The sequence below is a fragment of the Plectropomus leopardus genome, chromosome 9 (genome assembly GCF_008729295.1).
Source record: "Plectropomus leopardus isolate mb chromosome 9, YSFRI_Pleo_2.0, whole genome shotgun sequence".
Classification (NCBI taxonomy): Eukaryota; Metazoa; Chordata; class Actinopteri; order Perciformes; family Serranidae; genus Plectropomus; species Plectropomus leopardus.
The window spans coordinates 22,239,626-22,266,995 of NC_056471.1; the positions used below are offsets into that span (position 1 = coordinate 22,239,626).

General features: G+C 40.5%; 1 protein-coding gene across 1 annotated transcript in view; it reads right to left on the minus strand.

Annotated features, from left to right (window-relative positions):
• drp2 (dystrophin related protein 2) overlaps positions 1-27,370 on the minus strand; it is a 105,089-nt gene that overhangs the window by 22,685 nt on the left and 55,034 nt on the right. The window contains exons 9-17 of the mRNA XM_042493960.1: positions 25,364-25,424; positions 21,128-21,189; positions 20,517-20,591; positions 16,010-16,211; positions 11,718-11,803; positions 8,750-8,907; positions 4,322-4,488; positions 1,882-1,993; positions 897-1,033 (exon numbers count right to left, since the gene is read on the minus strand). Coding sequence (XP_042349894.1) covers positions 897-1,033; positions 1,882-1,993; positions 4,322-4,488; positions 8,750-8,907; positions 11,718-11,803; positions 16,010-16,211; positions 20,517-20,591; positions 21,128-21,189; positions 25,364-25,424 — 1,060 coding nt within the window. The remainder of the gene's footprint in view (positions 1-896; positions 1,034-1,881; positions 1,994-4,321; positions 4,489-8,749; positions 8,908-11,717; positions 11,804-16,009; positions 16,212-20,516; positions 20,592-21,127; positions 21,190-25,363; positions 25,425-27,370) is intronic.

Sequence of the window (27,370 nt, forward strand, 5' to 3'; positions counted from 1 at the left end):
AATGCTTGATGTCACAGCGTTAGGTAATGCATGTACTATGACCGTGTGCTCTAGCTCTCCTCACTCCAGATCCTGCTTCAGTTGTCCTACACTGGTTTGAGCTCTGAGTTTGCTGCAGAGATCCCTTCTTCCCTATTCTATTTGTTGTTCAACCAAAGAGTGATGTTCTCTTCTCAGACTGTTTCATCAGTTTTTAGTCATGTAGGAAAAAAACTATTCAACATTTCCCATTCCAAGAGAAAGATTTGGAAACATTTTGTGTCGCAGAAATGTTTTTTTTTTCCTCTTTCTCTATCTTGTTAATAAGGCTAGAAACCACCTTCTTAAAATTACTCCTCAAGGTGTGTAAAGAACCAGCTACAACATTTCTTTTACATTAATGCATCTGCAATAGTTATACATTAATATATCAATATGAGGGATCATTCTGCATAATGCGCGCTTTTACTTTTGATAGATGTGTCTATGAGGCTTTCAAAGCTGGAGTCTCATTTTCAGCTCATGTAATGTTTCAGGTCATAAAAGGTGATCCGAACAGCGACACAATCAGCATGGACCTATAATCATGCTAAATCTTCCTGGGTACTGTCATAGCCCTGAGCAATGCTTCTCGATGATCTCATGGATTTTAGTCTCATCGTTCTTGTTTTTCCCTTTGGGTGAGACTCGTTCATGTGAACAGAGCATGTGAGGCAGACTGAGATCACAGGAATAACATTATGTTAATTTTGAACACAGAGTCGTCCCTTTAACCCAAACTCAGCAAGTGAGAGCAGCCAAAAAATGTCAGAGCAGGATAATTAGCCTACAACAGCAGGGGCTTGAATGGCTGAAAGTGATAGATGACAGAAAAGCAAAAAACAGAGGGAATGGCGGTGTTTGTGTGTGGGACTCACGTCTCCGATCTCTCTGCTTCCAGCACAGATTGCACCGGCAGGTAACCTCGCTGCGGGTGCTTGGTGAAGTACTGCTTCGACCTGAACTTATTCTTCAGAGTCTTGGCAAAGTCCCTCATCTTCTCCCCCGAGGTTGTCTGGAGTTGTGATTTAGGAGTCGAGGGGTTGGTGGGGTGGAGGCGGGGTGAGAGGTGGCGGTGGTGGAAAAGGTTGGAGACAAATTACACCGCTTAAGAATTCTTGGAAATGTTGCTTTCTCCAGAATGACCTCATCTGAAATTTGTCCACTCTGTCTCGCCACTGATTTGTCTCGACTTTAGATGACTAACTTATTCCTCCATCTGCTTTCTCATTCAGTTTCTGCTGCTCTCTCTGCTTCCTTCCTTCATTTTCTCTCTCTCTAGCTCTCTTGTTTCTCTCTCTCTCTCCGTCACAGTAGAAATCTATGGGCGCCTGCCTGCCCCACCCGTGTAAAAAACTGCAGCCAGCTAATATAAAATATTGTCCAGTGAAAAAAAAAATCATTGTACAGATGGCCTTTTGCCACATTTTACAGCTCAGAATTGATTAGAGATTAAATCTGGCACCATCTCAGTCCACTTCAGCACTCCGGCTACAGCTACTCCTTTGGAATTAACTCTACTACGGAGGCTGTGCGTGCAATCGCTTAAGACCCTGGTTTTATTGGGGTTTAGTGCACAATGTGTGCTCCAAATAGCACTTTATGCGTGCACTATATGGGCCAAAAAGGATGTTACTGTTGAGTGCCACTCAATCTCTGCATACTATGGATTTGGATGAGGCCGTGTAAGCATACCTAATGTTGAGATGATAGAGGTCTCACAGTGGAGAGAGGGCTAATCTATGTCTGGCAACAGGAATCGAGGAGATCGTAGTTTTTTTTTTTTGTGCACAGCCGAGTTTCCTTCGTCCCTAGAGCCTTGAATTTGTATTCCACTAAAGCACTAGATAATGTTTGTCTTACTGGTGTGTAGTACTCCATGATGGGGTAGTGCAGCTTCTTTCCCTTGGTAGTGCGGCCAGTTAGAAAACACGTCTGGCAGATGTCCACATTGAACTGCTTCAGACTGCGATACCTGTCAAGATCAATATAACAGCGAGGTTGAACTGATGCAAGAGAACTAGGCAGAGTAGAGTGGTGTGTGTGTGTGTGTGTGTGTGTGTGTGTGTGTGTGTTTGTGTTTGTGTAAGTATAAAGGGTTGCTGCATGTCTGTGTGTCTTATTTATATGCTTTTTTCCCACAAATCCCTCTGCTTCAAACAGCGACCTACTCATGCACAGTTGCCTGTTCAGTTAGAAAATGCATCTTCAGGAGTAAATGATGTATTGCATTTACTTGCAGCTATTTTGATCAATGCATGATAACAGATAAAAACGAATACAATATTTAAATACAAAATCCATTGAACATATGGACAAATTATTTCTGTGCAAGATTTTAGGAATATAAAAAAAAAAAATTGCATAATGACAGAAACAGCATCTGCACACTACAATCTGTACAATATTCATTTTTATGAGGCAAGTTTTCTGTCAGGGAACTTCAAGTAAGACCCTTGAAGTTTGCCTCAATACATTCATTTTATTGCACAGTGTGTGGCTGCTCCTCTTATTATTATCATACATTATATCTTAGTTCCAGCATCTCCAACAAGCCTTTATCTTTTATATATATAATGAAACACCAGCTGCCACTATTTTAATGGATTTATTTGCTGCTCCTACAGAAATTTTAAAATGCCCTCACAAGTCATATTCCTCTCTTCTAATTATTAAAGCTGTAGCTGGTAACTTTAATAAAATAACTTTTTTCATATTTTCTGAGATTGTCACTCCATCCACACAGTACTACAAGGCACATCATTTGTGAAAAAAAATCACATTCATCTGCCTCCGTAGAGCTTCTGATGGCCTTACAGCATGACAATGAAAAGAGTTTCTTGCACAGCTGTAATTCATGTCAATCTCCTCTCATTAACTGCAGTCAAATTGTCAAATTATGGTCAAGTATAATCAAGATTTTGTTACTGCATTGTCTAATTATTGCCATAAATATTTCTAGAGATGTACTTAACAGTACTGTTTAGCTGTGAAATTAGAAAGTTTACACCGGCTGCCAGGCAGAGCTTCGTCTTCAGCATGACTGTTTCCAACGTGCCAGCCGGGTCACGACTGTTTGACCGCATTAGCAATGATTTACATGACTGACAGCTACATTAGAGATTCCTTGGCTCTGACTGTCTGTTTTCAATGCGCTGCAATAGATTCTAGTGATAGCCATTAGAAGCAGTCAGTGGAGCAGAAGAAACATGATTTATTCCAGTGATTATCTGTCGCATGTACTTTCTTCAAAATATGATGACAGTTTCAGCAAACTCACAAAAAGTTGTTCCCATAAAAGTTATCAACTCCAGTTTACCAAGTTACTATTTTATTGTAAACGGTAATTTTAAGACTTACTAATACTAAACTACTACTAAATTCCCAATTTGTCAAACATATTATTTCAGTTAAATAGGAAACAGAAATCTTTTTAAACCCCCTTCAGCCGTTCCACCCTCCACCATTTCCACTACTTGGGATAATAACAGCAAAAAAAACTAATAATGATACTTTTGGTAACTGAGGACCGCTATTGATAACTAAAGGGGTGAGGAAAAGTGCGGGCAGAACTGCTTTGGGGAAAGTGAGGCTTACAGGGAACCAAACTAAATGATGTCATAGCCATTACATTGTACAGTCAAAACTTATTTTGCAATGATAAGTTCAAGCAAAAAACTCGAGTATTTCCACTTTAGGTTATGGTGAGGGGATTTTATCTAATATTTTCCTCCAGATAAGCCCAATTTCACAGACATTAGTATGTGCTGCTATCACACTAACTTGACACATGCACAAACTGCTCTGTCACTGCCCTCTACCTCTGATTTTCTCATCAGAAAGTAAGTAATCTATTTTAAAAGTTTTTCAGTGAGTCCTTCAAAATGTTACACCCAAATAAATTTCTGAATATATCCGAGTTCAGAAAAGTATGAGTATGACTTGATTTTACATTTGCAGCTTACATAGAGTTGTAGAATTTGCATGACTTGTTTATTCTTACAAACATAGTTACCCTTACTTTTGTAATTTTTTAGCCACATGGTAGGGATGGCAACCACTTTGGTCAGACTGAATTATCTCGACAACAATTGGATTAATTGCCATGATTTCATTTGTCCAAAAACTGGTTTATGACCAAAATACCTACCAAATCAGCCCCATCAAAAAAAAAAACGTACTTATTTTTAGTGCTAATAAGTTAATATTAGTATGCCGACACATTAAACTTACTTACTTATAGATGCATAAGTGATGCATCTCTATCATGTTATGTCAGGTGTGCAGGTTTTGTTCCTCCTACCTGAAGCCCTTGATGGGACACTGTTTGCAGACATAGCATTTGGCCTGATGCTTAGTCGACTCTGCAGCAGCAACGCGGTGCAGCACCGGCAGCCAAACCATCGACTGGGGCTCCAGGCTCATCCACTCCAGGAAGTGAGACACCTCAATGGCAGGTTTCCCTGGGGCCTGAAAAATGAAGGTGGTAGGGAGGAAAAAAGATGAGCAGGAGACTGTAAACAATCCAAATATAGACCAACAGCAGAGCAGGTACGTAAGGTAATGAGAGAAGAAGGTGCACTTCCTCTCCAAAGGTGGTCCAGCAGTGAGCTGCGGGGAATCAAAGAGAATTAGAAAAAAAGATAAGAGGAAGGAGATGGTGGAAGATGTACTGCACTGTGGGATAGCTTTTATGTAACTACTTAAACAATATAAATCTAAAACACAACAAACATAACTTCCATGTCTGCTTGTATACTTTATGTGTATGTGTATATGTTCTATTTGTATGTCTGCATGCAGTCCCTCTCCTGCAGAAACCTTTTTGAAAATTCCAGAAAGTGGGATAAAAAGGAAGTAAACCTAATAAAAGAATGGCTCGCCAAGCGCTGAAAATCCGTGATGTGCTAAATTCTCATTAAGTCTGCATCAGAGATGCATTAAGAGGTTGATTTCCCTGAGGCTTCCTCCACCGCTCAAGCAGAGTAGCATAATAAATGTGTGTGTGTATGCGCACTGATCACACAGACTGTGAGGTGTACAGAGGTATCGAGTCTCCAGGGGATAAAGGAGCTTCTCTCTGGTAGTAAAGTAGCCAGCTCTATGTGGGAGGTCAAATTGCGGATTCTCGCACACTGAACACCTGGAACTGGCACTGGCTATGCTGAGCACGACACTGCATCTCAAAGCAGTGAGCTGAGCAGATGGGATACTTTAAACATCATTGGAAAAGTAAAGTGATAAAAATTCAGTTATCAAAACTCTATGCTTTCTGCTCCACATATCCACTAAAAGGCGTATGTTTGTGAATCAAGAAATAATGTACAATTCTCCTCACAAGGTATGAAAATATATACTACATATTCAGGTATTACCCATGCTAAATTTAACCCAATAACCACTACATATACAATCATATTGGTCTTTATAAGGGCCTTGCTCTGCATATGCCATGTCCAAAGTTAGTTAGTCTGTTCCTCTGTCAGCAGAGTCAAAGGCTACATTCATATTATAGGCAAATGTGGTTCAAATCCAGTTTTTTGGCTCTTGTGTGACACATATCGGATTGTTTTTTGGAAGAGTGTTGACAGGTAAATCTGAGTTTTTCCTGTCAGATCTGGGCCATATCATAAATGTTTCTAAATCTTATACATAACCGATCACTGGCCGTTTGACTGCTTTGAATGGCCATATGGGAAGTCGTGTATTTTATCCATGCAGTCATGGTTTTCAAGTCATACTTCACTGCTCAAGTGCAGATCACTCATCATACAGAGTCTGAGTGGTTCGTTGAAACTAGAGAAGGCATTAGAGCTCGACTGCCAAACACTTTCTGACAGGGGCAGCTTGCCAACAGGCCATGACAGCATTGTTATAAGATGGTAATAGAGATACGTCTTTTGCAATGTGGCTCAAAACATCCTAAAGTTTTAGATAAACTGTTTCTTTATGGCTCACGGTATTGCAGCAAAAAACCCCCACTGCTGCCGAGAAAGCATTTTCCCCATACTGTAAAGGACACCTTTGTAAAACTGTTGACAGGACACCTTGAACTGCAAACAAGGTCTATTATGACTCTTTCTTTTATGATTTTTAAGCCATGGTGGTTTTATATTTGTAAAACTTTCCTTAAGTTGAGAAAAGTGCTAAAAAAATCTGTGACATCTTCACAATGTAAAATCCATGAGCCGAGCAGGAACTCGTGGGTGGAGCCAGGGGGGGAAACAAAATAATGCAAAATAATGAAGGTTTGATGATGTCATTCTGCAAAATAATTAGCCAACTTCTGGCATCAGAGAAATGACCCTTTGGAGCAGTTGGCAATGTGCGGAGCAGTCCCCTCCTCAACAGATTTTCATCTGATCTCTGCAGCAAATCATTCGGAAGATGAACATTTGCACTGCTATGCCTGTGTCTCTTAAATGTGGGTTTTTGTTTTCTTGTTTTTTGTTGTTGTTGTTGTTGTTTTTTTACGCACATGTGTGATGTTATTGGTTGCATGTGTTTCAGGGCCAAGATGCATTTAAACTGAAGGACAACGGGAGGTCGTATGTTGTAAAACCTTCTAAGGCAAATTTTGATTGATATTGGGTTTTAAACATGACAGGATGGATCTGGGGAAATATTCAGAATTGAGCATTAAGCCCTGTAATGTAAACGTGGCCTAAAAGTCATATCCACAAACTGATGTCACTAATTTGCAAACCAAAGTGATAAATGGGCAAACGAGTCACCCCCAATTCGCATTACATGGATATTTCATCTACAATTGAATGTCCTAACATGGAGCAAATGGAGAAAGGAATTGATTTTAATCAGGCGTGGCTGATACAGCAGGCATGGACCAGAATAAAGTGTGTATAATTAAGATCTGCCTCTGAAAATGAGGGAATTAAAAGGGTTTGCATGGGCCACCTTCCAAAAAAAAAGCCGTGGCTTGCTCCTAACAACTCCCTAATTATCTGGTGTCCCCAAATGAATGTCACAAGGTTAAGTTCCCGCAACCTGCACCAAACGTTCAACAACAGACGCATTCAGAACAAGAAAAGGGGAGAAAGACAAATGAATTCAAGCGCTGAACATGTCTCCTCATTAGCTCTCGCTCTGTGCGCCGCTGGACTCTCTGACCTCACTCCATCATATCAATATTCAGAGAGATTGTATTCTATAAGCAACTTTCTCATTAAGACTTCTTGGACATCACTTAGAAACATCATGCATTATCTACCACTGGCTGTACTTCATGTGCATTAAAGGCAATGCTATGCAATATTAATGTGATGTAATGTTTGTGATGCAACACTCTGAATATGTTCGGTCGAGTTGGGACTTCTTTAGGTAAAATAATTATAACTCCATTTTCTCTGAAGGAAAGTCGAACTCTGCTGATGTCAGTGAAACACAATGGGCCGGCATCATAATTTCTTTATACTTTGCTTCCGATGGGAATCATCTAAAGGGAAATGTTTGATTCTGTCATTCATTTTTCAAGTTTTTAGCCTTTAAAATACTGTTTCTGTATTTATAGTTTGGTCTTAGACAAGTTCTTTTCTGATGATTTGAAGCTCACTCACTATATGCCTGTATGGTAATTAATAGAATTAGTAAAAATAGCAAAACTATGTTTAAAAATAGCCTGGTACAATTAAAGGAGGCCAGTGCACAATGAAGCTTGTGCAAAAATAATAAAATTGGGATTCAAGTATTATGTTGTCGATTATGGATTAATTAGGATCTGCAGCTCAAAAACCTGTGATATGATGACCGCAACATCTGACGTCATCTGTCACTATAAATATCACAAAGAACATTACATGAATGACTCTTTCTTAACTAACTTAGCTTACTGATTCTAACCACACAGTGGGAATGCTTGAGACTTGAAGGTTAAGACTTTAGACTTGTTGTGACTTGACTGAATGGACCTCAAGTGACCTTTAAACATGTCAAGCTTGTAAAAAAACAAACTTCGATTCTGAAAGTTTTATTTCTTTGTATTCTAAGCATGGCTGTCAAATGATACATTTTTTTGAATTGCGATTAATCGCAGAATTTCCAAAAATAATCCCATTTAATTGCTTTTTTTTTTTTTTTTTTTAAATCACGTTTACAATTCCATTCTTTTGCATTTAAAAACAGTTTTAAAGTCCATATTGACAAATTAAAGCAATAGTTACAAAAGTGTCATGATTAGGAATCAAATGAGAGCATTTGTTGGCTGACTGGTCTGCAGTCAGTTTCCAACCATTTAGCAGTGCTGAGAGTAATTTCTTCAATTTAGATTCATCCACAGATCCGTGGAGATTCTTTGGTGATGCAGTTGCTTGTTGTCATCAATTTACGCTGCATGCAAAAAAAAAAAAAAACTGCATTGTTTTTGCCCAAAACTGCATGGGACTAGCCTGACACGGATGGGACAACTGGATTTCTTAGGTTTTCTAGTTTCATGTGATATCAGTATCACCTTTAAAACGTAGCCCAGTAGAGCCTCATGAAGTCGGCCGGGATCGCCCGCAATTAATGCATTAACCGATAGCCCTGGTTCTAAACCAGATGTTGTTTACATTTTGTGAAATAAAACTGAGTATGTAGTCAATTATTATGTGTGGACCCTGAAAAAAAGACTGTGGAGAAATCTGCACTCTGTGAAGGTACCAGTTGGGAACCACTGGTCTAGAGCATGTATGAACGTGTTTAGGCGTTACATGCATGGCTGTAACTCTTTCCTCACCACGCGGAAGCAGCTGCGGACGCTGGGCTCCACGTTGCTGCCCCCGAAAGCAGCAACTTCACCCAGCTGGCGGGGGATCTGGATGGCTTCATGAAGCAGCAGGCTGAGGTGGCGCTGGTCTGTCAAACCTCCAGGACCAGACACCTGACGGAATAAATCTACAACCACCAGAAAAAACATACAGTAATATATTAATAATGCTGATTATAGACCTGTGTGTAACAGCAATAATTGCACACTGCATTTATATGCATGAAAGAAAGTTATTTGTATTGTCATCGCATCTGCATATATTTCTCCTACACATCTACATCTGCTGATTTAGAACATCTATATTTATTGCTACATGTTCTCAGCAAAATGTAAATCGGGATTTTAATTACAAAGGCAGGCATCCACAATTTAAAAAGTGTGGCACTGTGTCTGCAAAATAATTGCACAACTTGCGCATAAATATAAAAACTGTGTGCTGAGTTTGTCAATCAAACGTCCACATATCTGTTTTTCATCTATTTTTTAAACAATGAGCCTCCAATCTTCGACAACCGGGTGACGAACCCTAGTTATGTGGAATAAAACTCACTCCAGTGACATATAAACAGAGACAGAATCAGTGTTAGTGGCCTGGCTGGTCTGCTTGGAGATGAAAGAGCTGCATAAGTGGAGTCTTGTCAGGCTCTGAATGAGGCCTTTAGCGAGCTAGCTGGGACTCTCTGCCTATCACTGAAGAGATGAATGCTGACAGGCGTGTGAGGCTGCTGCACAATGCCAGTATAAGCATCCCATGTATACCCCTCTCTGTGTACTTATTCAACCCTACAGGGGACAACACTTGGCTTTAACATCTGCATGTTAAAAAGCCTTCTCTATATAGTTCTCATAACCAGTGCTGAGGCGTGTTTGACATTTTAAATGTTCACATTGAGCTGTTTGATAGAGAGTTTTGGGCGTGTTTTATGGAGGCACTCCCACAGTATATAGGTCTATTACATCTGAAATGTGCAGCCTGCAATGTTGCAAACTCTGCAGTGAGATAATGGTATTAGTGGAGTTTGCTGAACAAAACACAAACTATATAAAGACCCATTACTAAGTTTGTTTGTTAGGTCTGTTATGAGTTTTCAGTAATTACTAATAAGTATGAATCTCCCAACTAAACTGCGGCTGCACTCGCTTATTTTTAGGTTTAAAATCTTCACTTAAGTTTACATCTCGTACCAGGTAAACATGGGTTTATTGGAGCATTGACCAGTGTGGCTACACGAGCAGCAATTTTTTCAATCAGTATAGGACACACAAAAGATCACTTCAAATGACTGCACTGACCATCAACATGATTGCACAAGTTTTAAGCCATGCTGGCAGCTCTATGAGGCTGTAGCTAAATGCTAACATCAGCATGCTAACATGCTCAAAATGACAATGCTAACATGTTGTTGTTTACCAGGTATGCTGTTTACAATAGTCACCATCTTAGTTTTAAGAGGTGGTGAATTATCGAGCAAACTAAACTCCTAGCTGATATAACACAACTTTGCACCATTTATTTTCTCTAACAAGCTCAACTACTGTGCTTTTGTAATTATTTTTGCCACATAGTGGGGACTGCAACCACTTAGATCCAGACATAAACATCAAACAACAAACAAGTATTGGATGGACTGACATGATTTCATTTTTCCAATACTTTCATTTACAACAAAATACCTGCATAACTAATCTTATTTTCATCAGGCTCATCTGTATGAGTGCTGATTAGCAAATGCTTAAACTAAGTGCTGCAAATGCTAATTTTCTGTTGAGAAAATAAGAGGCAGAAGTCAGTAGCAGAGCAGTAATTGGTGCATTTGTTAAATTAGTTGTGAAAGCAGCACAGATACTCATATTTGCAAAATGTTTGTGCAGAGGCAAAGGTTAAATAAAAGCCCCTAATCCTAATTTGCCTCCCAGCTGTAGCCCTCAAACTCTGGAATGAGTTGCCTCTGCATGTGAGGATGGCCTCTAAATCCTGTCTTAAAAAACATCTTTATTCCTCTGCTTTAATTCGGTATGCGCTTTGCCATATTCCTTTGATTATTTTAACATATCACAACATCACAACATTTTAAACTTATCTGTGTGTTTATTGCATTGTTTTATGGTTTTAATTTTTGATTGTACAGCACTCTGGTTAACTCATGTTGTTAAATGTGCTTTTTCAAATGCATTCGGATTGGAAGATGTAGTATGAAAAATGACTGGTACAATAAAGTCAAGCAAATATTCCTCTTTTTGAATCTCAAGCCAAAGACTGGTGATGATGGAATAAACACCCACCATCTGTATCTCAATGCAAATGACTCAGATTTATTTGCAAATATTATTCCGTTGATGTCCGGAACTGGCAAAAAAAACGGGATCAGTCAGTGAAATGACAAACTGTTAAGGCCACCACATGTCTACCTGAACCCAGAAAAAGAAGGCTGACTCACCTCGGGGACCGTTCAATTGAAGGCAAATCTGTTACCTCTCAGTCTTTAAGAGCTGACACAGATGGTGTGCCAGGCATGAATAATCCTGGCAGAGGTTTGGCAGTGTTGTTTCTGATCTTGTATCAACTACAAGCTGTTCCAGGTACAGCTATCATCATTTCAAATGCCTATATTTACATGATGACTTGTGAACTGGGGCTTCAATAGAACAAAATCTGAAAAAGGAGGAAGGGAGTGCTTTAGCTCTTTAGTTGACTTGAAGAAAAACAGGAGTGGGAGTGTTCATGAATGGTGTCTTTGGCAAGCAATCCTTTTAATGCCCCCGGTGTACTTTGTAGACGTAAAGAAAGCTTTCTCCATTATAGCAGCTGACTCATTTCCTCCATTAGACTAAGTGGATGTCTTTATGTAATACTGGCAATCAGGGCCGTTTTGTTTTGGCTCATTGTTTGCAGTTGAGGAGACGCATTAGGCACATGAGCGAGCATCAAACTCACATTTGTACTTCTCCTGGACGTCTGCGTTGCACAAGCTCACCAATCCCATCTTGAAGCTCAGAACTCGCATTTTGCCATTACGAGCACTAGCGGAAAGAAAGAGAAGAAAGGAGTTGTAAAGTAACATTTTTTGAACAGTGAATGATGTTAAATCAAGTTGTATTGTGTTGCAGCAAAGTATTCATACATTGGCTGATCCCTGCTGGGAGGGACAAAGTGAGGAGGAATTACTTGGGTCAAAGCTGTGCAGTATAGGTCAGTGCAACACTGTGAAATTGCATTAGAGCACATCCAGCATACCTAAAGGCACTACAGGGACTCAATGAAGTGTTGAGTCCATGGGTTTATGCCTAGAAGAGCATTAATAAGCTCACAGTGTCGCTTACAAACACATGCATGCACATTGCATAAACACTCACTCACACACACTCACTCACTCACTCACTCACTCAAACACACACACACACACACACACACACACACACACAGCATTTGTGGGAATAAGAGGTGCTGAATAAATAGAATAAATGATCACTGGCCAACAGAAAGGCCAGTGAGATGGACACTGTTGTGCCTTGACCTGAGCCTTAAAGGGTCACATGACTTTTTTTCTGCTTGAAATGAACACATAAACACACCGTCACTGTTTGTATAGAGCTTTCACAGCTCCAGTGCCAACGCTGCCTGGAAGAATTTACTGGCGAGCTGAGCAGCATTGGCAGAAACCACAGGCTTATCAAATTAACGTTTGAATCGTTAAGTGAGAAATCAAGAGCGTCACATTCATCAGAGAAAAGCAGATCAATGAAGTATAAAATTGGATCAAAGAGTGAGTTAAATTTTCAGAGCTGAGAATGTGTTTAAAAACAAAGTAGGGGAGACTGAGCTTCAGTCACCCATATCTTCCTAAGGTTTTTCTTAAATTTGTTCTTAAGGAAGGTCCTAAGAAAATTCTACATTTATGGCACAGATTCATGGCACATTCTTAAACTGCAGAACTGAATCCCATCGACCTCGTGAGTTGAAAGCGCGTGCCAATTGCTCGTAATTAGTACAGATAAAAGTCCCGCCAATTCCCATAAAGGCATGAGACTGCAGGATGCACACAGAAATTTAAGCCGAAGAAGACGAGAGGAAGACAATGAGGACGAAGGAGAAGAAGATGATGATGACAATAAAGACAAGCAAGAAGATGATTAAGAGGAAGACGAGGAAGAAACACAGAAGACAAAGGAGAAAACTATAAAGAAGAAGAAACAAAGAAGAAAAAGATGAAGAAGAGGAAGAAAGAAGAAGATGAAAAAGATGCAGACAAAGGAGAGGACGATGAAGAGGAAGTACAAAAAAGAAGACGAAGAAGAAAAAGAAGATGAAAATGAAAAAGGAAAAAAAAAACAAAGGAGAAGAACAACAAGAAGAGGATTAGGAAAAGCTGAGCAAATTAAAGTCAAGAATACCTGAACTACAGTCTAAACACAGCGGAGCGCTGGACCCCAGACATAAAAAAACAACAGTTCTGAAGTAGAGGCACCAAACAAGCTGTCATATTTTGTCAATAATGGAAATAATGTAACACAAAATGTTGCATGGGATACTCAAAATATGCGTTAATCAATCACACAACCAATAAAATGTCAACTTTATCCGTAATAGTAGCACAACCATCAGAACTGAGGACTGGGACAAACACAACAGCACTCACTGTGTGTGTGTGTGTGTGTGTGTGTGTGTGTGTGTGTGTGTGTGTGCGTGTGCGTGTGCGTGTGCGTGTGCGTGTGCGTGTGCGTGTGCGTGTGCGTGTGCGTGTGCGTGTGCGTGTGTTTGAAAGAGACAATGAGAAGGGAGAAGAGGAAATTGAAATATTTCATGCCATAGATGTAAATGTGAGCTTCAACGGTTGTCTGGCAACATGTCCTTGGTGTACCCCGCCTCTCGCCTAATGACAGATGAGATTGGCTCAAGCCTCTTTGCAACCCTGAGTAGGATAAGCATTTACAGATAGCGGATGGATGGATTATAAATGATAAACAATATTATTGTAAATTAATTGCTATAATAATACACAGCTGTAGAATTGAAGAAAATGCAATAATCAGTAATTCTGAACAAACATATCAGCACTCAGTGTGCACAAGCGTGCTCTTCAGTGTGTGTATATTCTGTTCTTACCTGAGAGGAAATTAAATTAGAAAACATTGGTGAGTGTTAGAATCATCTTGAGTTTTAAGAAGAGATTTTCTTCTTCAGATCTATTGGTAAGAGAGGCCCAGTGCTTTTGTAATTCGTCAATATATTAAACCCTCAAGAAGTGTATCATTCCTGGGGCCAGGACGTTAGAGTCATGGAGGAACATGAGAAGTGATAAGGAGAGCATTACTGTCTTTTTCCCTGTTAGATTCGGGGCTGCAGTCGGTCGAGAGGAGCTTCAGAGCACGTGGGGGCGGCTGGCTGTCAGCACCTTTCACACACACTTTCTGCTGTGTGTCGCATGCTATCTTCAATATGCACTCCAGTGCTGCTCCTCAGGGGACATGTCACTCCTGCATGCCCTGCTAGTGTGACACGCCTCTGGAGGACACACACACATCCTTTGATATACTGTAATGCAAACACACGGACAGAAATGGACACACAAACATGCACACCTCTCATTCAGATTCACTGCTGCTATTTATTAGAAACAAAATGCAATTACTTAAATTTATGCGAAGGGTAAGGTCTGTGATTATCCCTCATTAGCAGCGAGTAGTTAAGAGCTACCCGTTGAATTTACAGCACTCGTAGAGTTATTCCTGTATCTCTGCCTTTGTGTTCGGTGTTTTCTCTTTGGAGACGCCACAGAACAGTCAATCAGGAGCAGAGATGGGGGTGAAAGTTGGTGTGAAAGAGGATTTGTTTCTACTGTGTCTCAGAAGGGATGATTGGCCCTCTGCCTGGACATTGTTACTGGAGCTTAAGCCACATTGTGGCTCTTTATAGAAGGCTGTACAACAAGCCGTTGAACCACTTACAATCTGCAGACAGACTGTCCGAGGACTGTGAGGAGCATTAAAAAATAGTTTTGATACTGTTTATAGTAGCATAAGATTACACATAGTAAGTGTCTGTGCATTAATAATGTGTTTTTCCCAAAGATCCATTATTTGCAATACTACCATCTGCTAAAATGACTGAGTGCAATGTAAAAAAAAATAATTTTTTTTTACAGTGCTAAAGAATTACACCCAGCTCTGCAGCATTTCAAGGCCTGGTATGGGACCATCATACAGTACCATTAATCACTGTCATGGATGGGTACCTAAGTGACACTCCCATATCTTGCATTTAAAGCCACCCTGGAGAGTTGTGTGCTCATAAAGTATCAAATCAGATAGTAATAGTTGAAATAGTAATTCATTGGATAGAAGGTCAGACTCTAGATTTACAATATACAATGTCAGTCACATGTGAAGTAACAAAAACACTGATAGAGTGCAAGTATATTCCATTGAACACATACAAAATCTTCCATAGGACAAGTCTTTACGAGCATTTATGTGACAGAGATGAATGTGTCATTTAAAAGGAGCACTGGTCTGATCTAGCATTGCAATCTATATAACACTGTAACCTCACAATGAAGAAAAAAAGGGATCAAACTTGATGCAGCAGAGACAGAAACACATCAACTACCTAATTCTTCTTTCTCGTCAAAGCCTGGCACCTACCCACAATGCAAATCAACTGCCCTGAGTTTGGAAATGATGAAAGAGGTGCTGGATTATTGACACAACAATTGACAATGATGTGAATATTTCAGTTTTAAATATCCAAGTCGATACCAGGATGTTGTGACATTCCTAATTCCTAGGATTGTTTTCATTTTCAAACTTGTAGTCTTTAACCTTAACCAAGGCTGACTCAACTGAGACAATTTATCCCTCTGGACTCATAAAAGGCTATATAAAACGTTTTTCATCTTTGCAGGAGCACATCTTGAGACCCGTAAACATGTGTGAAATTGGCTCTACCAACCTTTAAGGTCTTCACTGATTACGTGTTATAATGATTTTGAGGATGACTTAACAATGAACCTTTACCTCATTATTTTGATTATTAGCATGCAGATAACCTGTGTGGTCAACGCACTATATTCATTATTGGACTCCAAAGGGATACCTATGTTGCTCTGTGTCTGCGTAAACACTAACCTCATTAGCCAACTTGTTGTTTAAGCAAAAACTACCCGATGCAGTTGTAAACACTAGTAGGTTTTTATAAATACTCTAAACATTTCACTGCAGCTCACCCACCTGTCGTAGACGTTGAGCAGCCAGTTGAGACACATGTCGACACAAAGTGGAATGTTGACCAGGACGGACCTCTCCTCCTCCAGCCGCTCGTACAGAGCCGTCAGGCCGTGGATCATCTCCACCACGTCCATCACATGCTCCCCCTGCTGCAGCTCCTGCTCCCGAAACACCTCCACGAGGCTACTCAGGGCCACTAAATCCACTAAAAACAAACACAGATGCTTGTTGAAGAAAAAAAAATACCCGGAAAACCACTTTTTTTAAACCTGATTATACCTGGTATTACCATTAGTCTTGGGTGATCTGGGTGGACAGCTCTGAGTCTCTATGTTCAAACCTGGCATTAGGATGCATCTCTTCATGCATCTTGAGTAGACACTAGTGATCAGATCTCACTTCCCTGCTGCATGCACATACATCATCCATCATTTCCATTTGCAGCGACCAAACATGTTGCTGTTTTTAACCAGCGGGAGGCCGGTCGTGCTATATGCACCATTCAGTGCCTATTTACTGGTTTGCCTTGCGGGAACACACAGTGGGAGACTGTGGATGGCTCTATGGAGAGATATAGGGTTTTTTCCAATGCAGGGGAGCAATAGATAATACTGCTAACTGTGAGCAGAAAGATAATCCACGATGGAGCATTACTATTGCTATAGGGAACAAAGCAACAGACCTATCTGGAACAGAAGAACATCCACTTCGAGCTCAGAGGAGCAGTGGACACTGATGAGCTGGAGAGCAATGTGGACGACTAAAAAAACATTATTTTACGTTGTTAACTGCAAAAGTATTGGTTCAGGCACTATTAAGCCACGAGTATCAGAAAAAAGCGAAACAATACCAAAAGCTAGATGTCATTCTATCATCTTACAAGCTGTTGTGGTTCACCCTGTCAGTGAGTAACAACACACACACAGCGTCACTGAAGCAGAGCGAGCCAGCTGAGAAGGTGGTCCTTCATAGTTGCATAGCTGAGCACGAGTGTACACACTGCTGAAAGAAAGTGGCTGTATGCATCCACCTAAGAATGTGGTCTTATCGATCAGATTTCAAGATGCACTGTGAAACAAGTGGGTGATTGACAATGGTACTTAGAGCTGTCCACTTATGCTCCGATCACCCAGGATGCATGTTAATACAAAGTGTAAACACGAGCTATCTGACAATGTGCAGTGGTGGAAGAAGTTTTCAGATTATTTACTTAAGTTAAATTTGCAGCACAACAGTGTAGCAATTCTCTGTTTGTAAAACTAAAAAAAGTGTTGCATTCAATATCTTACCTTGGTAAAAGTACAAAAGTATCAGCGTCATAATATACTTAAAGTATCAAAAGTATAAGTACTCAATGGCCCAACATGGCAACAACTTTTATTACATAATTGGATTAGAAATGTTATGTATTAGCATGTTCATCACTTTAATGTTTCAGCTGGTAAAAGTGAGGCTAGTTTCATTTTATATACTGCTATAAGAATGTATTAGTTGATTTAGATTTTATTTGATAATCTAAACTTGCAAAGTGACCAAAGCATTCAGACAAATGTTTTGGAGTAAAAAGTACAATATTTCTGTCTGAAATGTGATGGATGAGAAGTATAAAGTCGCATACACTGAAAATACTGCAGTAAAGTACTTTGTAATTGTACTTAGGTATAGTACTTGAGTATTGCATTGTAAGTCATATTCCACCAATGACCATCATTTAAAAATCACATACACAGGCTTTCATATATGCAAACTGGAGCTGGAACACCTATGTTCATGCATGCATGACTGCACATTCACTGTTGAACACACACACACACACACACACACACACACAAACACACAGAGAAGGACCATCATCGTCACCTCAGCAAACGAAAGCACAGGCGATAGCACAGTGCTTATTCACCCTTTTTGCCCACTTAAGCCCTACCAGATGTTTCAAGAGCAGTGACACAAATTTGATTTCGCTCTTCTAAACTAATTTGATGGCCTATCCCTAGGAGTGGAGCTAAAAGGGTGTCCGTGGTTGCCAGGTATAATTGGATAGCACGATAATGAGCTAGAGCAGAGAGAGGAGATAACAGGAGTATTCTCAGGGTTGTGAGGGAATCACCTAAAAATGTATTTCCTATGGGCTCTTGTGCAGCACTGCTCAATCATTCACAAAGTGTGCAGAGAGAAAGAGCGAGAGTTCTGTTATCAAGGCAGCCTGGCAATTAAATTCTGTAACGATATCAACTAGTAGGATGAGATAAGAGAGCGGGCCAGAGAAAGAAAGAGGAAGAGTCATTGAAAAAGGTTTTTCACAGTGGTCTGAGCATGCTGAGTTTTTATTACAGCAGCTCGGGATACATAATGGAGAGAAGGTTGGAGGAAGGTTGCAAGAGAAGGAAAGAGGTGAACATGAGGAAGGAAAAGTGCGAAATTGGCCACTTGCAGCGGCAAATAGTTGTTCATCTGGAGTCAGTGGGAGATGGAGCACCGCAGGTGATTGAAGATATATGAGAATAAGGTGTTGAGAGCATGAAGACAGAGAATGAAAGGCCAAGTCTGAGGTAGCGAAAAAACCGAGAGAGCAAAGGATGTTAAAATAACACAAATCATCACAAAGAGAAGCATCTGAAGAATTAGTAGTTAAAACCAGAATTACTTCCTCCCAGTTGTACGCGTCCACCAAACAGTTATGTGGGAATTCAAATCCATGTCTGTCCAGACTCACAATATATATTGAAAGACTTTAGTCTTTAATTGACAGAATTAATGTTGGCATTTTAAAAACATTAATATGCTACATTTGTATGTTTCAGTTGTAGCAGATCTGTAGAAAATTTCTTTACATTAAAATGTTCAACTTGTTGTGACAATGCAGTGTTAGTTAACATATGGTTAGGTTTAGGTACCAAAAAAAAACATTTGGTCATGGTTAAAAAAGGATTATGTTTTGTCTTAACATACCCAGTTTTGTTGCCAAAAACAAATTAGGAAATTTCCCAAACTTTCTTAAAAAATGTCCTCTTTTGTTGTCTTGCCTTGGTGTAACACCATCTGCCATCCCCTCAGCCTCTCAAAACTAAGCTCATATACATGTTATCTAAACTACATCATATGTATGATTTGCAGAAACATACAACATATTCTGGCTCAGATTTTGGAGGAATTTAATAAAAAGGCATTAAGTGTTTTGGGGTTTTTTTTGGTGACCAGGCTCAATGATTGGTTGCCAGCCTCCTGCTAGCCAGGGTCACTTGCCACAGTGCCTGCTGTTTGCTAGCTAGCCCAACCTGCACTCCCTCGGACTCACTTTCCACAACTCGGAAACTACAAAGCCATAACGTTCGCAAATCTGGCAGGGAGTGCTCAGGTATCAGATTTTAGACTCAGGTTTACAATGGCAGTATTTGAGCTACTGAAGGACTGTCTACTCAAAACAGAACAGCTACAGTAGCTTGGAGAATAGTGACATGGGTGGTTAATGTGAAACTTTTCTAATTTTCAACCAGCTCTGTGTGATAAGAGTAACAGGTAATGAGTAATGTATTAAATTATGCCTAGCAAACTAAGCCAGTGACTGTGAAAAACAGATAAACACTGGGGAGGAATACACATGTAAACAACACACACAGATACATAAAGGAGGCAGAGGGCATTGAAACCCAACTTCCTGTCTCTGAGGAGAGAGAAGAGAGGGTGGAGTTTTTCTCAGTGTTTTTTTAAGCAAGGGTGGCGTTCAAAGTTTATGATGAACTCAAACTCCCGTTTCACAGGGGACCCAGCTATAGGACGCCTCTTTAATCCAGCCCCCAACTTTCTGCCCGCTATAGTGAGTATTACCAGAGACGGTTCAGATTTCTTTAATGAAGTATCTTTGGTATACTTGGAGAAGTAAGCTGGCAGCCAATCATCTGGCCTTGACAGCCGGTAGCCAGGGCCCATTATGTGGAAGTGGGTGTGGTTTAATCCAAAGTGGTTGGAAAGCTGATACACGCCAGCCAAATGAATAATGCCTCTACCCATGCTGTTGCCAGCGCAGAGGCATAAAAATGGGCAGAAAATGAGTGTGTGGCCCATGTAGGATACAACAAGTGCTGTGACCCTGAAGGGCACACATTCAACCATGCGGCAAAAACTAATTGCCTTCTCTTTTGTAAGTCAAATGGACCAATTAATAGCTCTAATTACCTAAAGTACGCCAACGATCCAGGCCGTGATGAAAATCAGAGAGGAATCCGGCGGTTGAGTGGTTTCTAGTGGCTCTTGAGTTCATCAATACTTTTGATTTCTGCTTTTTAAAGCCAATGGTAATGGAGAGAATATTTTCAACTACACTGCAGAAAGGAGCGATGATCCCTTCGACAACTGAATAAAGAAATGTGCCACAGCTAATCGTTATATCTCATTCCCCAAGAGAGCTTGTCATAACGGATTACTGATGGTGCAGGATAACAGTCTATCACTTAACCAGCCATTCAAGCGTTGCAGGCAAGAAATATCGTCAATGAAATACTGTACGTACATCTCAGAGCCTTCTGAACTCGCCGTAGCTTCATGGCCGTTCTGTATGCTGAGAACTTGATGTTGTTCAGATCCGCTAATGGAAGGAGAGAGAGAGATAGAGAGAGATTAGAGTAAATGAAAAGATGAAGGAAAACAAACCCATCCTGCACCACTCCACCCTGCCATCGAGGAATTAGACACCATCACTATCTCTCCTCCTGGTTATCACACCATTGCAGAAGTCATTAGTGGCGTATATGTTGTATGTGTGTATGTGCACATGCGTGTGTCTCTAGCTGAGCGGGTGCATGCGACAGCACGCCTATCTCCCTTGAAAGCTCTCCGTGTCAGATCAGATTAAAAGTAAAACACATGATGTCGTTTAATCACAATTAATTAAAGGCTAAGCAAAAAGCAATCACAGCGCTGGCAAATTGGGCCTCGTAGGTTAATGACAGTAGAGATGTAGTCCCTAAGGTGTTTGAAATACAGGGCCCTTAATGAGCTGTGTGACAGGGACTTCAAAGCAGAGCCCCGATGGTGCCGTGCTGCTGGTGCTGCCGCAGCCCAGTGGGGGTGCTGGGCGAATGAGCACGACTTGGAGGGTGCCTTAATTGTCTCCATACTCACCCAGTGCTTGGTACAGTTCTGTCATCTTTGGATGGTCCCAGCACGTTGTCTGGGCCTGATGGCTGGGGAAAGACAGACAAATGAAACAAAGGACGGAAGAATTCGTGAAGCAGCCAAGAACGGAGGTGCACAGTTTTAGGCCAGAGAGATCAAGGTATAAAAGCGAGTACAAATGAGACGAGGGAGGCAGAGACAGGTAGGTGAGTCAGACAGTAAAAGAAAGGAGATCAGAGGGTAGTAAGTGGAAAAAAAAAGAGAAAAATGAGAGGGCAGGATAGGGTGACCATTGTTTACAAGAGATTTCAGGTTTGCAGACATATGTCAAACATGACTCAGATTGAGGCATCAAAGTTACGTAGCACTGCTCTGGTGGAGATAAACTGCCAGAAACTTAAAAGGCTTCACTCAAGGACACGACTCGAAATCACCACTCATAAAGCATCTGAAACATATATTCACACCACCTTCTTATTCCCTTACTAGCTCTACACTCACATAAGGGTTGAAAAAGGGATCTTCCTAAGGGGGTGCAGGTTTTAGAACCATTTGTGTAAAAAAATTATTATTATTTTTATTATTATTGTCACGTAGGCGCCTGTCAGCAGTTGCCTGGTCGTTCGCACCAGAAGCGCATTTCTCCATGTAAGTTAACAAGTGACTGTACTCCTATGCTCTGTTCTAATCACATGGAGAGCTCTGTTCTAACTGCAAGTGTGACTGTGTGTGTCTGTCTGTGTGTCTCTCTTCCTCTATGTTTAGACACAACTGAAAAAAAGAAAACATGGGATGCATATTACATCATTTCTCATCATTTATCATAATCAGATCATTTAGATCATATTTATTTTTACACTTGATATCATTTACCATACATTTTCAGTTTGTTTTCCTGCTAGATTCACTCGCAGAAAAAATAGACCACACACTGAAACTACCACTGCAGTTTGCAAGGCGACCAGGGTGCTCGGGTGTGCCATGGCTCATGTGAACAGCTCAATCTGCATGGAAAGTCAGCGTGATTTGCGGTGCTTCTGCATCCAGTGTGAACACGACATAACACTATTTCATGCTAAAAAATACCAAATAGTTTGCCAATTTTAAAATATTTTTTTAAGGGGTACACAGCATTTTGTATATGGTTCTAATTTGGAGCTAATTTTTGTTTGACTACACCACTGAAATAGTGTAGACTGCAGCAGTGGTTATTTCACAAAATCTCAACCCTCTTAAAACATGATCATGAAACGTGAGTGTTTTGGTTTGCGCTGGACCACATCAGCCCTTTAGAAGCCTCATAAAGCCCAAAGCTGCTGGATGTGGTTCACTTAGCCCCAGGCTTACCTTTTGAACTAAAACTATTATTAGTGAAAGAGAGCTCCACTGTTTGTAGTAAATTACTATTTTTTAGAGCCCCAGTGGGTGGATTCTAGATGAAACCTTTGGAATATAAAAGGGTTTTTGACAGAATCCCCAAATGGGTTTTTATTAGCACCCTTAGAAGGTGGAAAGGTTCTGGATAGAACCCCCATGCACAGTTTGGACTGGAACCATTACACCACAGACTGAATCCCAGTGAGCACTGAGGAAATATCAGCAAACTAATTTGTCTCTGTTGTCATTTTCAGCCATAACTGTAGCATCTAAGGTCTTGTAGTTAACTGTAGTAGTTCAATCCATCAGACATTTCTGCTGTGCTTATTTTCTGTTGTTTGCTTCCCTCTTTGATTAATCAAATCTACCAGCACGTGAATGGGGGCCGCACCAAATTTATTTCAGCCACCTTAAAGACCAACCCAAAAATAAATAATCTCAGTGTAAGTGTCTGCTATATTCAGAATATTTCCCCTGCTTTACCTTACACATTCACAGATCAAGCAGCGGTAGACCCGTGACTCCCGTGTTCTTAAATGACTTCTTCTTGTCAATGGATTCTGTTTTGAGGTAACAGCTTTAGTTAGGGCTGTCTGACAGAAAGGTAAAGTGGTGAAAATTCCTAAAAATTAATCATTTGAGGCAGCGTTTGCCCAGTGCCGTTTCATTTTCTTGTATGTCACATACAGTGATTTTCTACCTGGAAGTTATTGTAAGCAGACATTGTGATTTCGTCTATAATAGGGTTCTCACAAGAACTTCTCAAATGTGGATCTAAGTAGAACACTTTCACAGATGGTTCTCGGTATTACCCTGTATGTTGGGTTATCAGCAGAACCCTCTGAAATTGTTTCAGGTGGAACTTTTTAAAACAGTTCTGCCAGGAACAGAGAAGAATTCACCTATGGGAACAAGCTGAAGAACCCTATAGGTTTCTAGTTAGCAACATCATTTCTAAGAGTGTTTGGGCACATTCAGAAAATAAGGTCCAATAAAAAAGGACATGCACAGCGAGATAAATGAGAACCCCAAAGCTGGAAGTCTGCCAGGACCCAGGGGCCTTTTAAGGCAGCACTCATCGCTTTACCTGTAAGAGCGCTCATTGATTGGTATCCAATGAAGTGCTTCTCATGTTCTACTCCCACACCCTTTGGTACACTAATAAAGCCCTTAAAGAATTGACTAGCAGACTAAAACAAGACTCACGAGGTTCAGTTGCACATGATTAGGAAAATAAATACTCATAGTCTGCGGAGGAACAAACTGTACAAACACTTGCACAGTTAGAAACCTGCACACACAAAGATCCTCTAGGCATAAACACAAACCTACACACACGTTCTCGGTTCATTGATAAAACCAGCAGCACTCTAAAGGTGAGATAGTATTGATGAGGTAAATAGATAAACAGATGAGTGCTCAAGCAAATAGGACCCACAGTGGCTCTTCCCTGAATCGTTCAGTATTCATCTGCTTTCACTTGCTACCTCTGTGCAAATGTTTGGGCAATGGAAAGCTCTTTGAAAATCTGACATTTGGGCTGTATTTTGCAATTAGAGAATCATAAAGCTGGTAGCTTTCTTCGAGACCTCTGAATTGATGCCTCCACCTCTGACTGACATACTGTATGTCTGCTGCTTCGCTCCCTGATGTCAGCCCATCAGAGGTTTGCAGGCAGGCAATTATCAATATATGCATGGTGAAATGTAACAAAGGAATATTTTGTTATGATTGACATGTCAAATGTTAAGTTACAAGTAAACATCAGTATTTTAAAATCTGGAACCTATTGTTGCATGTTTTTGTGTCTAAGTCATTAATGAAGTCAACAAGCTTTGAAAGTGGTTCAATATTGAGTGAGACGGCTGCAGCCTGCAGTAATGAAACATGCTGCCATGTAACCACTTGGAGCAATATCACACTGTTAACGCAGATCCACTGAAAGTGCTTTTTCACCACTGTTCGGCTCTGATTGCTATTCTAATTGCCTTACAACCCCTGCAGAGACGGACCTTTTTGCTTAACCAGAAACAGACTTAAAATCAGCATCACTAAAACCACCAGACTCTATTTAAAAAAACATTAATTTTAATCAGTAAAGAGCCAGTATATTTTCACATCTGAAAGAGTTAATTAGGAGTTTATCTCAACCTAACAAAGAGTTGGTGATTGTTGGAAAAGTGGAAAGACAAACCAGAATGGTTTTTGTTAGTTTTATTTTGTTTCTGTTGACAAATGAAGTGTGTTTTATGATGATAAAATTATGGTTTACTTAAATGGAGTCTAGTGGTACTGGCAGTAGATATCAGGGCTGTTTCTGGTTAAACAAAAAGGTATATATTTGTATGGATCCTTTCCATAATGTAGTAAGACATAATCATCTGAACATGTCAGTGGCTAAATCAAGCGCTTTCAGAGACTGTAAATTGACTGTGCTTAAGTGACTGCAGGGATTATATAGGTGCATTGAAACTTATGACAATTAAGTTGCAATATCTGGCTATAAAGCTGGTTCTATATATCGTTAAACCAACTTTTTGATGTGATGGTTTTTACTATTTGAATAAGCTGTTCTGAACTGCCCTCAACCCTATTGTGATGTCACAACATAAAAAATAAGGGAGGCTGAGAAAAATGGCAGCAACAACATAAACAGTCTGTTTCAAAAGAGTTTGGTGTACACTGGAAACACAAATAAATCAAGGTCAAACTCAACCTTAGAGAAGAAAAATGTAACCAATGTGCTCCACAGACAAATGGTAGTCATACCCATTTGTCATAAAAATTACAAAACACCCCCACCTGAATCCAGCCAAAGTACATACATTCCCACAATGCAGAAACTGACCCTGAAGTTGCACTTACTTGATGTAGTAGGGCACTTTGTTCGGGGAGATGGCACGCTCCCACGGTATCTGCACTGAACCTGCACAAACACACACAGAAACCAAATCAATTTCAGAATTGGCATGTCACGCATGAAAACCCATTGTGCACAATGTCCCTGACAGCGTGTCCACACAGCGTGTCCATACAGACCTTCTTAACAGAGCTACTCTGGTGTACAACAGGCACAGTAAAGCCAAAGAGACACATCTATTGTGTCAGGTTTCCACAGAGTGTTGGTTTGTTTGGCACGGCCTAATACAATACGGGAGGCAGAGCGCTCGGTGAGAAAGGGTGACTGCAGCGTTTAAACCGGCCTCTAAACTGAACCACAGGGGGTCCAGCAGAGGATCAAACACGACAGACTGCACTGGAAGATGCAAGAGACATACTTTACACACTGACACACACTGATACAGTGGCAAACACGCAACCATACACACACCATGTTATTGTACATTATTGTATCACCGTACGGCACATTGCAGACTTGTATGTTGTTGCTCAACATATGTAAAAATACTCGCACAGAGACTGAAGGACATTTGCAAGTCCTGAGGCAGGACAACTATTTAGATTCTTTACTTAAGTAAAAGTGCCAATATCACAATTTAAAAAAATGCCATTGAGGTCTTCCATTTGAAGGGCTGCAAAAGAATTATTAGCAAAATGTATTTAACAAATGTGAAAGTATTATGCAGAAAAAATGTCAGCTTTGACTGACATATTGACAGATTCTTAACAGAGCGGCTGTGTCAGGCTGTACAGCAGGTTGTCCACTCATCAGAAATTTAGCAGTTCAATCCCTGGCTCCACCTATTGAAGTGTCCTTGGGCAGGATACTGAACCCCAAATTGCTCCTCAAGGCTGTGCCATCAGTGTGTGAGTGCATGTGAATGGTTAACTGAGTAACAGGTGGCACCTTGAATGGTGGCCTTGGCCACCATTACATGAATATGAGTGTCAATGTGATAGGTAGCGAAAACGCACTTTGAGTGGGTGAAAGACTAGAACGACTCTATACAAGTGCAGGCCTTTTAATACTGACACATCAATTTTTAAATGTATGTGTGTCCCTTTGTATCATTTTGTGCCCCCTCCCTAAATTCAGAAGGTTTAGCAGATTTGTGAATGTGAATGTCCTTTTTTTTCAGCACAGTTAGTAGCCGCATTTATACTACTGTACAAGGAGAGAATCTCACACTGTTATACGGCCTCGCCGTTCTGGCCGGGGCAGAGGGATCTTGCTGTTTATAAAGAGCTGCCAACACAAATATTATATGTCATACTAAAGGCTGATACTGTTGTGTTAAACGTCACGCCTGTCATTTCTTTTGATTGCGGGATGCAGCGATGCAGTGTATGATCACACACTGGAGCGGCATGACGCTGCAGTCGTTTGGTTTTGTGTAAAAATGCATGGACGGTATATAAAGGGGGGACTTTGCTGCAGCTGTATTGTGTAATCACTGTGTAAAAACACTACTGATTACTGGGGTGGATCATTGATCTGCTGATCTTTCAGAGCTGATCTGATCAGATCGATGGATAAGACGATCAGCTGCTGAATGTCAACATTTTGACCCAGTAGAATGAAAAGTTAAGTCTCACTATGCTCCAACAGCGTGGTGCTATAATTAACCGAATGGTATATATTTTTCAGCAGTGCTCCTAATGAATGGTCCAACCCCAAAAATAGAAAATCTATTAGTGGTGGCAGATGTTTTAATCGTGGCAGGCCGCCACAAATAAATGAGTGTGTGGGAAACTCTGGCATCCTTTAAGTACAGTCTTGAGTAAATGTACTCAGTTACAGTTCACCATGGTACGAATATGTCTGTGTACAATAAAACCATTTGCATCATTCCATATGTGCTACATCAAAGAGTGTGATAAATAAATGCATGTCAGTGCATAAAAATCACAGACGCAGACCCAGACATTCCTGCAGGGTACAGTGGGCTGAGCTGGCAGTGGGGCAGTGCT